Source organism: Mobula birostris, chromosome 1 (assembly GCF_030028105.1).
Source record: "Mobula birostris isolate sMobBir1 chromosome 1, sMobBir1.hap1, whole genome shotgun sequence".
Lineage (NCBI taxonomy): Eukaryota > Metazoa > Chordata > Chondrichthyes > Myliobatiformes > Myliobatidae > Mobula > Mobula birostris.
In genome coordinates this window covers 69,678,520-69,691,339 of record NC_092370.1, presented here as the reverse complement: position 1 = coordinate 69,691,339, position 12,820 = coordinate 69,678,520, and the positions used below count along the sequence as shown (strand labels likewise).

At 38.4% G+C, this 12,820-nt stretch overlaps 1 protein-coding gene across 1 annotated transcript in view; it reads left to right on the top strand.

The window, feature by feature from the left end:
• tmem64 (transmembrane protein 64) overlaps nt 1–7,238 on the top strand; it is a 70,631-nt gene extending 63,393 nt beyond the window's left edge. The window contains exon 3 of the mRNA XM_072256802.1: nt 241–7,238. Coding sequence (XP_072112903.1) covers nt 241–432 — 192 coding nt within the window. The 3' untranslated portion in view covers nt 433–7,238. The remainder of the gene's footprint in view (nt 1–240) is intronic.
• Nucleotides 7,239–12,820: the final 5,582 nt, after the last annotated feature.

Below are 12,820 nucleotides of genomic sequence, written 5' to 3'. Positions count from 1 at the left end.
GGTCTGAACAACAACTGCGTCTCTCAACCATGTCTGCATGCTTTTATGTATTGATTGCTGCCACATGATCTGTTGATTAGGTATTTGCATTAATGAGCAGGTGCACCTAATAAAGTGGCCACTGAGTGCATTTTGATATTGAATTGATTGCATGGAAAGTTTTTAAAATATAATTTCTATAGAAGTACAGACTGTAAATTATGCATTAATCCAGATGATTTTTGCTTTCTTTTGGTACAGATATGCATCAGTGTTGGATTGATGTTTTATGTTGTGCACAGGGCACACACTGAATTGGATGCAGCCATTCTTGCCTGCCAGATGGAACTGAAGACTTCGTTGATCAAAGGTGGTCACCCAAATGGAACCAGCTTGACGTTCTGTAATAAGAGGACTTCAGTACTGACTAGTGGAGGAATTAATATTGTGTGAATGAAAATTGTACACATGGAACTGGAAACCTGTCAGTACTAATTTAGGTTGTTAGAGGCTAATGCCTGAGTGTTATACTTCAGTAGGTATGGCTTCACACAACTGCTTTAACAGTGAAGAAAGTAAAAGAATGGTATTGATACCTAAAATAGAAAGGTACTAATGAAAGCCATTTGTGGTGGAGTATGGTTGTTGCTGGAAAAAAAACAAGTGAGAGATCATCTTGATAAAAAATTAACATTAGTAATCATTTGGTAACTGAACCCTGTATTCTGTTCAGCTAAGTCATTTTTTTGTGTTGTGTAAGGATACAGGATTTAACAACTGGCTTTCTCACCAGGGAGGTAAGGAAACTTGCCTCTGGTCTCTTGGACTGTTGTTCTTGGAAATCATTTTCCAAACCAAAATTGTGCAAAGTGGTGTAGTTTTGGAGGTGCAATATTTTGCAATCTTGTACACTTGGCATTGCAGTGTATCGAGTAACATGGTCTCTCACAGATGCCTGAGTGTCAAAGAGAAAAGAATAAAAATGGTTCGTAGATCTGGAGAGTGAAATGAACTGTAAGATGATGCATAGATTACAACAATAGAATTTAACTTCACTACATTATCATCTTAGGCTATCCATTTTGATTGATTCCTCTTTGGTGGGTTCTGAGGATAATGTGCAACCTACAGAATCTGCCAGAGAGTAGGGCAAGAGGTACTAGAAGGTAAGGCACTCCTACCATTTTTCTTGGGCATCTCTGTTCCTGATGTTATTCCAAATGCTTTTTCTCCATTTTGAGTGACCGTGGGCAGGGATTCCAAGAGTTGGTGAAGCTGTTACATTTTCAAATCCTTAAAACTCCTCTTCAATTTGTTTAGTTTTCTTTTGATATGCAGAGCTCATAGGTCTCTGTTTTGGAATCTGGTGTTGGATCATGCGAACAATATGGCCTGTTCATTAAAACAACACAAATGTAAGCAGACCCTCAATGCTGGTGTTGTTGACTGGGAGAGGACTGTGACATTGGTTTGCTTATTCTGCCAATATATTTGATGAATTTTAAGAAGGCAGTGTTGGATGCTGCCTCTTCAAGCTGCAGCTCAGAAAGATATAGGAAGGCAGGGATCACTGCTGCCTGTTACACTAACCCTATTGCCACATTTGAGATCTTGATCTTCCTCAGATGGCCAAAAGCTGTGCTCATGTACTAAAGGCCAAGATGTATTATGTCATTCATGTCTACCTTTGCTGATAGCTGACTCTCTGATGAATAATCCATTTTTTTCCAGCGTAGCGAAACTTTATTGTCAGAGAGCAAAATAGTGCAGGAAGGATAGGTTGATAGAGGACTTTTGCTTTATAGATGAATGAATCAAGTTATCATTCTTTGCAACTCGTGCATTATATCTTGAAATGATAATTGTTGCCTGTCCACAATCATGCATTTCAGTATATTCTCTCAATCAATCAATCAGAACCAACTCTCCTCATTCCTTGATTGGTGCCTTAGCTCAGGTTTAATCCCTAGTTTTGTATTGAAATAGATTATTTTAAAAATTACTGACAACCCTTCATATCATCATCACTATTTTCCAAGACCCCTTATAGTACCAAGTTTTATCAATTAATGTTTTTCATTCCGCAAGGCAAGATCTAAGATGAACTTTTCCTGATTAGTTTGTCAACATGCTGATCTAGAAAAGTATCTCTTACAAATTCCATGAATTTGTCTTCCACCTTATTACAGCAAATCTGATTTGCTGCGTTTGTGTTTTAGTTATAAAATCTCCCATGCTCATTGCATTACCTGTCACATGCAGCTCTAATTTCCTGATTTACGACATGCGCAATATTACAGCTACTATTTCATCATTACAGCTACGTTTTCCTATTTCTTAACTTGACCCAAATTGATTTCAGCTTGCATCATGATCTGTCAGCCAAGATCTTTTCTCACCACTGAGATGATCTTCTCCATTTTTAATTGTACCACGTTTACCTTTTAGCCTTGTCACTTCTATATGACAGACATGTTGAGTATGTAATTTCTAATTTTGGTCACTCTGCAGCCAAGCTTCCATTGACGCAAAATGATCATATATGCATGTTTATTTCTATTTAAGCCATTAATTCAGTTATATAGTTGCAACAGCTCCAAGTGTTCAGATATTGTACCTTTAATTTTATTACTTTTATAGCTTCCCCTGCTGCTCAAATTTGTTTTTGCTGCATAATTTGCTTACTATTCTAAAGTTTCCTTCCAGCTTTATTTCTCTCCTTTTGACCTTCCTATCTCCCTGCCAAGCAAACACTCCAAGTAATTGGGAAAACTAACAAATTTATCACCTTTGGCTGGGAGAATTGAAAGCAAAAGTATGCTTTAGTTATGTGGAGCTTGGTGAGAACACAATTGGAATGCTGTATTTTTAATAGTTTCCTCATTTAAGGATGTTAACGTGTTAGAAGTTTAGAGAAAGTTTTCTACACTCGTCTCTGGAATGAATGGGTTGTTTTGTGAGGAATAGCAACACAGAGCATGTTTGCATTTGCTGGAATTTAGACGATTGAGAGGAACCTTGATAGAATATGTAGATGTAAGAGGATGTTTCACAGTGAGTGAATATAGATCTGTTTAAAATAAGAAGTTGCCCATTTAATGTTGGGTAGATGAAATATTTTCTGAGGATCATGTGTTTGGAACTCTTCCCAAAGGGCAGTGGAATCTGTGCCTTTAAATATTTTTTTAAGGTAGAAGTAGATTTACTAAGCAACAAAAATGGAAGGGTTGAAAGGAATGCATAGTTCAAATTGCATCAGATTAGCCATGATCTTTTTAAATTATGCAGCACATTTAATGATGTCATCTGATGACTCCTGTTGCTAATTCATGATTTCTGTTATAGATTTATCTTTATGGTTTCTCAGTCAGGCCGTGAAATAATTTATCAAATACCACTCTCTGGATCAGGAGTATTGCTATAAGGTCTTGTGCTTATTTTTCTTGGAAAATTCTGATTATAACAAAATAATGCTTCAAGATTTTTAGGATGAGGATTCCTCTGGAATTAATATTCTCTGCTATCGTTTTGCACCTCAGAGCATGAAGTTACTTAGAAGCAGAAACTTGCATTTCTTTCAGGGTTGTACTTGGCCTTATCTGTTGTTTTTAGGTTTGGACCATATGCACTGATGACCATAGCATGTTGGTTTTGTGCTGGGGCCAGAAGCAACTGTCACTTTTCCTATGGGGGAAGTCACTCAGACTAGATTGTTCTTGACAGCAAAAACCATTCCGTTGAAGATAGTACTCCCTTTTCCATTTGCCCTTAAGCTGTGCTTTGAGCTGGTTATTTCCTGCCCATTATGTTTCACCTCAAGTTGGTGACATTATTGTAAAACATGAAATATCTTTGGTCATGGAAAAAGGAGGAACATTTGGATTATCACTGGTAATGTTGTCCATAATGCTAAGAATTTTTTGAGAGTGAAGGTTACCTGACTATGGTATTTTAGTGTGGGATGGTCACTGCATACCAACAGACTGGAGATCTTGATCTAGGGTTACAAGGTCCAAAATCTTAGACTGGGCTCTTTTGCAAGAATGATAAGCACTATTATTAGGTGAAAGTGTATACAAGTGCCTGTCAGTGTGTGTTCAAAGTCTTGCACAAGGATGACCTTGCCCATTGCCAACTCCTCACTTGCTTTTGTACCTATCCCTTGAGCCCTTTGTCTCTGAATTTCCTTCCATTCTGTGTCCACAGCTCTCTAATCTTCTCCCTCTCAATCCTTCCTCTCTTTCACCTAGCTACTTGGGTCCCTACATTTCTTGAACTTGCTGCCCTTCTACCACTTTCCTGTAGCCCACTACTCTAACTATTCCCTGCGTATCTTCCCTTCTCCCATCTCTCAATAATCCCCCCCCATCACTCTTCAGCCCTATCAAGCAATCAAAGTATCTTTCTTGAGACTGGTTAAACTTTGCACATTGTTTTGCTGACCAAGTAATCTCCATCTTTAAATTTATTTCTATATTGAATTGCAGCTTTCTAAATGAGGAGTAGCCCAAATGACCATGGTACATGGAACATGCACTTTAGTATCATATTAAAATACTGTATATATAACTATAGATTTCTAAAGGGTGGCAACAGCAATGATCTCCAAATACAAGTTCACATTGTTATTCAACTGTTGTAGCAGTTATTACTGAATTAGGTTAATATACTATTTTCTAAATAAATTATTCTGCACAATGTAGTTAACATATTAGTCTAAAGATATTTATCTGTTAATGGCTATCCATTTGAACCAGATAGGAGTGGGAACATGATGCACGTGATCATGCTCCTGTTCATCGAAGCATAAAAATAAAAATGCAATCACAAGGTAATGTATTTTTTTTTTTACTTATGCCAGTTTGCATGGGTTCAAGGTGTACCAGGCATTTTCAAAAGTGTGTGTTTGTGAGCAGGCGAATGCTTTTGAAGCTTGCCTACAACTAATAAATTGTATATGTTAATTTCCTAAAGCTTTTTGTTACTGTACTATGTGAATACTTTAGTAGTAAGGGGTTAATTTTGATGTATTAATCGCCATATCTTGTAAGTATAATCCCTTCGTTATGAAAGAGGTCTCCCAATTCTGTGGCATGCCCACTTCTGCAAGGTTGCTTGTACCCAGAATTTGAAATTAGATGTTGAAATAATAATGCATCAAAACTAGATTCTTGTTGACAAAAGAAATCTTCACACAAGTAGACAGTGAAATAAAAAAAAACAATTCCTGTCCATAAGGAGCTAATTATTTGACTGGCCAATGATTTTCCTGAAATGGATTTTCAGATATCGTGTGACATCTGAAGTTTTGATTTTATTGACAGGATGGGAAATATTTCATGTTAATTTTGCATCCCATGTGAGACAAAATACAAGTAATGGTTCATTTTATTTTCAGAACCATTACTTTAAACGGCAAATTTAATACCAGATGTGTTAATGAATGCCATATTAAATATCAGATGCTACAAGTTTTCTGAACAGATACTTCAAATAAAGGTTTTTTTGTTGCTCTGTGTCAGTCTGTTTCTCCTGGTGGTGATTTAATAACCACTTTATTTACAGTTCATAATGTAATGATATTTTTATGTTAAAACATATTTTCAGGTTACAACTGCCATTAGTACTTTTTAATATAACTTGGATGCATAATGGGTACTGGAATTGATAAGCATGCTGTTCTAGTTCAATTAGCTGCACATGAATTGCTTTTTATTTGACATATACATTACATTTGGCTATTGAGCCATTCAGATTTTTTTCAAAATTTACTCAGGATTGTGTGGCAAAACTAAACAGTGGTAGTGAATGCCTGAAGTAAAATGTGCCGTGTAGGTGTGAAAATATATTTTAGAAATAATTTGAGTCCTGTTCTATTGGGCATCCTGGATTTCTGTCATTCTGATCTGAATTGTGATAAGAGAAGAGAGTAAAACATATATGTATTTGTTTATGCTTTGTAAATTTGGGGTGCAGATGTCATCAGTTAAGTAAATTTGAAAACCATGTATCAAGCGTATGCTTTTCCAAAATGTTCTTAAAAATTATTTTACATTTGAACCAGATCACCAGTAAGTTAATCAATGAGGTATACACCCTCTCTAAAGAATGTTTAATTGTATTAAATTTTTAAAAAGCACACTATAAAGAAATATATTTTCAGCTAGTTTCCTGATTGCCTCTATCAGTGAACCGGGTATGGAACCAATATAGCTTAAAATTTGAAACATTGATTACATGTTTTTTATTGTAAACAAATGTAAATTATAGCTGTGACTTCTCCCAATAAACAAAGCTGAATTTATGCAAAAGGTTATCTAACTTTTGAGTGGCAATCTCACTATGATGGACAACTTGATGTATGTAAATTGAACCACCATTTATATTTGTTGGAAAAGTATTAAGGTTTTAAAATTTGAATTCTGCTTGCTGAAACCTTCGTATATTGGTGCAAGGCAATAATGTTTAATAGTGAAAATATAATGTATGCAGTATATAGAGTTTTCCAGTAATCAGCTGGAGACATTTGCTTGATAAATTTGCAGAAGTGTCATCATAGTTGTTTAAAATTTTGTGTGAATAACTTGCATCAAGGTTCTGATACTCATGAACTTTACATTCATATTGCCAGTATGGAATCTCAAGAATAAAAAGCATATAGAAATTTAAATTGCATTATGTATTCTAAAAAGTGATTCCAATTCCATAATGTCTCTCAAATGGCAGTTTAAATACTCCCCTTACTGTTGTAACTTGTTCTTTGTGCTCGATGAGCATCTCCGGATTGAAGTTCTGCTCCAGAGAGAGATACTTTAAATAAGTAAATAAATCTAGGCTGGAAAATCTAGTACTTGGAGGTGTCCTCCTTGAATAAACCAGGGTCTCAATAAACCAAAAGTGATCCTAGACAATATAAGGTGGCTGTGTTTGGGAGTTCTATGTAACACACTGAGTGTTTTGGTTTACTTATGACAATAGTGGACAACCTTCAAAAGGTTCTTCAATGACTAAAGAACTTCGGCGTGTGGTGAGATTCTGAAAGGTGTTGTATAAAAGCAAGTTTTTTCTTTCTTCCCTACCTCTTTACACCCCTCAACACAAACTGACCCCATTGTATCATTGCTCTAGGTGTCTAAAAATTTGTGTCGAAACAATTGCATTACTATGCATTAAAATTGAAACTATTGTTTACTATGAAGTGCATTTTTTCAACTGTATTGATGTCAGTATTTTAAAATGTACCATAGCTGTTTTAATAAATGACTTGAAAGTGAGATGCTATCGTCGTCATTTTCTGAAACAAATGCCATTGGTCATGTTATCCCTTCCAGTTTAGTAAGACCATATAAGACATGGGAGCAGAATTGGGCCATTTGGTCTATCGAGACTGCTCCACTATTTTATCAGGCTGATTCAGTTCCCTTTTTAACCGTATTTTTCTGCGCCTTTTCTATTCACATCCTCACAAATCAAGCTATCAACCTCTGCCTTAAAAGCACCCAGAGATCTAGCTTGTGGCAATGAATTCCATGGATTCACCAACCTCTGGTTTAAAATAAATTCCTCCTCATCTCTGTTCCAAATGGCCGTCCCTCTATCTTGAGGCTGTGCTCTTTGGTCCTCAGCTCCCCCATGAAAGGAAGCACTCTCTTCATATCCACTTTATCTAGGTCTTCTAACATTTGATAGTGCCATGAACCCCGTGACGGGAGTAAAGAATCAGCAGAGATGGAAAACACTTTGGAGTCCAGTATTTCTATAAACTAATAATATTTATTAGTAACTATGCAATACAGTAATATAAATGTAGATAAATGAAACAGGTTAGCAATGATTTTATATATATAATGTCAGTAAGTGTGGAAATATATGTGTGAAAAGCCAAGCTTCTAGCTTCTTTAAGTCTAGGGGTAAAAAGATACAGTCTTACAATGATGAGCAAAGTTCAGTTCGTGGTATTTAGTTGAGTAGTGATGGAGAGAGGGAGAGATTTGAGTCTTCAGGTGAGCTGATGCCGTTGATCTTTTCGTTGTCCTTCGAAATCCTTTAAAAGTTACCGACTGACTTTAACAAAGGGGACCGGTTTTCTGTGGTGGAGCTATCCCCCAGGCGAGCGTGGACACATGGACAACTCCCCACCAGTCAACCCTTTTTCTCTTTCCACCGCAAGAGCGACGGATCGATCCGCTTGATTGATCCTCAAAACACACTTTTCCTGCGGGCACAATGCTCATTCAGTGTCCAGAACATGTGTCTGAGGTCTATCATCTGACCTCCTATTTTATCTTCCCGTGCTGAGCATCAATTGTCATTCAAATAACTCCTCCTTCCTTTGTCTGTGTAAGAAATGCAAGCAGGCAAAAGTCCTTGAAGAAGTATTAACAACCTGCCGAAAATCATAATATCAATTGTCCATTTAATAACGCCCTCAGTCACCACAGCAACTTATGAGCTGCTCAGTGCTATCTCCACTTCAGCAGAAATCCAACAGTTAACCAGTTCTTTCTCATTCCTTAAAGTGGCAGTCCAACAGTTAGTTAGTCAGTCTCTCTCTCTCTCTCTCTCTCTCTCTTTTTTCAAAAGCACAGTTAATAGGGGTAATTCAGGACCCCCTCATAACAGGTTTCAATGAGACCCCCCCCCCATTCTTATAAATTACAGTGAGTGCTTGCCCAGTACCTTCAATCACTGCTTGTATTATAACCTTTTCGTTCCCAGGAAAATTATCATGAACTGTCTGACCCCTCTCCAATGTCAGCACAACCTTTCTTATGTATGGGGCCCAAAATTGCTCACAAAGCTCCAAGTGAGGCCTCTCTAGTGCCTTATACAAACTCAGCATTATATCCTTGCTTTTATATTCTAGTCTTCTTGAAATTAATGCTAACATTGCTTTCACCTTTCTCAGCAGATTCAAATTGCAAAACAAGATTTAGGGAATCCTGCATGAGAACTCCTAAATCTCTTTTCACCTTGGCGTTTTGAATTTTCTCTGCTTAGAAAATAGTTTATGCTTTCATTCCTTCTACCAAAGTGCATGACTATACATATCCCAACACTATTTCATCTGCCACCTCTGCTATTCTGAGTCCTCCTGCAGCCTGCTTCCTCAGCATTACCTACCCTACCATACATCTTCATATTGTCCTCAAGCATAGCCTCAAAGCCATCAATTTCATTATCCAAATCGTTGATGTACAACCAAAAAGGAAGCAGACCCTGTGGAATAGCATGAGTCATCAGCAGCCAATCCAAAAAGGATCCGTTTATTCCCACTCTGGCTGATTGGCAGTAGGCAATTTTCTATCCATGCTGGTCTCTTTCCTGTCATGCCTTCGTCTCTTGTTTAACGCCTTGTCAAATGCCTTCTGAAAATCCAAGTGCACAACATCCATAATTCTCCTTTGTTTATCATGCATTGTTATTTCTTCAAGGAATTCCAACAGATTTGTCAGGCAAGATTTCCCCTTAAGGAAACCATGCTGGCTTGGGCCTATTTTTTCATGCGCCTCCAAGTACCCCCAAAATCACATCTTTAACAATTTACTGCAACATCCTCCCAACCACTGATGTCAGGTGTTATGTACCCCGTAACTGGGTTGCCAAACCAGCAGAAATGGAACGCTTGTTGGAGTCTGTGGTTACTAGGAACTAATAAAGTTTTATTAAAGAAATAAGTAATACAGTACACTAATCGCAAGGATATAAAAGTAACAGGTTAGCAATGATAATAAAAACATATACACAGAAAAAGGGTAATAGGAATCAACCAAGCTCTATCGCAGTCTAGGGGTAAAATGATCAGTCTTAAGTGAAGCAGAGTTCAGTTCAGTTTAGTGCAGTTCGAAGTAATCGCTGTTGTTGTACCATCGGGGAGAGAGAGTGAGAGATGCAGTTGGTTTCGGGCAGACATTTTGATGTCTTCTGATCCTGCTGTGGTCACCGACTGTGACCCCTCCATTCTGGATACGATCGTTCTTCCGCGGTGAACCCGGCACGCAGGCAAGGACAGACACACACCCCAGGTTCCCACCGATCGTACCTTTACACCATCTGAGCCTCTGACCAATTCCCACGAACCAGACCTCCAAACTCTCACCAACTTGTGGGGGCACACTGCTCTTTCCAGGGTCTCGTGGTGTGTCGTGCCTTAGCAAACCTGCTCTTTTTATCCCCCTGCTGGGGTGTCAACTGTCCATCAAACTTCAAACAGTTCATGTTCAAAGCAAATGGTCTGTCAATATCTGAATTGTGTTTCCTTCTCGTTAATCTCTCTCTTCTCTCTTATTAGCATTTTGAATGTTTCTCCATTGTCTTCGGTTATCTCTCTCATTAGCATCATCCGTCCGGTAGCTTTGCTTGGCATCACACATGACACAGGCTAACTAGCCTATAACTTCCTCCTTCCTTCCTACCTTCTTGAAGAGTGGGACAGCAATTTTCCAGTCCTACGGAATCATGCCAGACTCTATTGACCCCTGAAAGATCATTACTAATGTCTCCACAATCCCTTTAGCTACCTCTTCTAGAACCTTGCGGTGTAGTCCATCAGGGCCAGGTACCTTCTGACCTTCCAGTTTCTCAAGCACCATCTCCCTAGTAATAGCAACTGTACTCACTTCTTCCCCTTGACACTCAAACTTCTAGCATAATCCCAGTGTCTTCCACAGTGAAGACTGATGCAAAATGCTTATTCAGTTTATTCACCATTTCCTTGTCCCCATTACTATCTCATTATCATTATCCAGTCGTCCAATATCTACTCTTGCTTCTCTTTAATTCTTTATATATCTGAAAAAAAAGCTTCGGTTTCATTTTTGCACCCCCGACCCCATATGGTTTTTTTAGTTGCCTTCTATTGGTTTGTAAAAATGTACCAATTCTCTAGCTTCACACTAACATTTGCTCTAATATATGCCTTATCATTTGCTTTTATGCTCTCTTTGATTTCCCTTGTCAGACCTAGTTGCCTCACCCTCCCTTTAGAATACTTCATCTTTGGGATTATCTATCCTTCACCTTCCAAATTGTCCCCAGAAATTCCAGCCATTGCTATTCTGCTGTAGTCCCTGCTAGTAACCCCTTCCATTCTACTTTGGCCTGCTCCATTCTCCTGCCTCAATTCCCTTTACTCCACTGTAATATGCATTTGACTTTAGCTTCTCCCTCTCAAATTGCAGGAATATGATCACCGGTACCCAAGGGTTCCTTTACCTTAAGCTCCTTAATCATATCCAGTTCATTACACAACACTCAATCAGCATTGCTAATCCCCTCGTGGGCTCAGCCACAAGCTGCTCCAAAAAGCCATCTCACAGGCATTTTACAAATTCTCTCTCTTGGGATCCAACATCAATTTGATTTTACCAATCTTTCTGCATATTGAAATCCTCCAAAACTAATGCAACATTGCCTTTTGGAATGTTTTTTCTATCTACCACTGTAATTTGTAGACCATTTGTAACATCCTGGTTGCTTGTTGGAGGTCTGGAAATAACTCCCATCAGGGTTTTCGTACCCTTGCACTTTCTTATCTCTGCCCACAAGAATTCTACATCTTCCAATTCTATGTCACCTCTTCCTAAAGATTTGATTTATTTTTTTTATCAGCAGACCCACTCCTCCCCTGCCTACCTGCCTGTCCTTTCAATATGTAATGCCCTGGTTCACAACTTTACTGTTATGCTGTAGGTATTTCATTTAGCAGTTGTGTAAATCAGTCTGTTCTGCTTTCAGCCTGTTTATTGTTGAAGAAGAGGAATAATGAGCTGTGTGTGCTATCTAATTTGGATGGTGGAACTGGGGCGAGTTTTTTTGGTAAGAGACTCCGAGGTTGGTCTTGGGACTTTTGTTTGGTGGGAGATGCAGAGAGAAGATGCTGGAGAGAACAGGTCGTAGGATTTGACACGCTGCGAGACTAATCGATGAAGCCAGGTGCAAAAATCAATTGAGGATCAGTGAATATAGTGAAATGTTGAGCTCCAACTTGTGGACGTTTGACTGTTTAATTAAAATGACCACATTTCCTTTTTTTCTTCGTTACTAATCCTTGTAGTTAAGATTCATAGATATAAGTTGTATGCAGTGTACTGTGTTATTTCGTGGCATTAATTTGTATCAGGATAGTAAATCACACCGGATCCACACAAACCAGGGTTTGGGTGGAAAAGCTGTTTCAATCTCATGGGTTTGGCGAGACCGAAGAATGTCTTCCCTAGACTTACACAGCCAAGGAAACCGGGGGTTTCAGATAGATTACTTATCCTTGGATATTAAGCTCCCAACTACAATCGTCTTATCAGTCATGACTGTGATACTCACAATGTCATACCTGCAAATCTCTAACTGTGCTACTAGATCCATATATCTACCTTATTCCATATACTGTGCATTCAAATATAACACCTTCAATCCTGGATTTCTCTCCCTTTTCAATTTTGTTCCTCTGTTACACTGCAGCCTATCCCACTGACTGCAATTTTTGACTATCATCTGCCTGTCTTTCTTGACAGTCTTATTATAAACCACCTCTGTCTGTAAATCAACATCCCTATTCTCAGCCCTATCATTCTGATTCCCACCTCCACAGTCAAATTAGTTTAAACCCTCTCCAAAAGCTCTAGCAAACTTTCCCCCTCGGGTTCTGGGGTAACCCATCCCTTTTGTACAGGGTCACATCTTCCTCAGAAGAGATCTGAGTGATCCATCAATCTGAAACTCTGCTCCCCGCACCACTTCCTCAGGCATGCATTTACATTGGTACAAATATGTACCAAGATGTCTGGCTGCTTACCCTTCCCCTTTAGAATGTCATGGGCACGATCTGAAATGCCCTTACCCT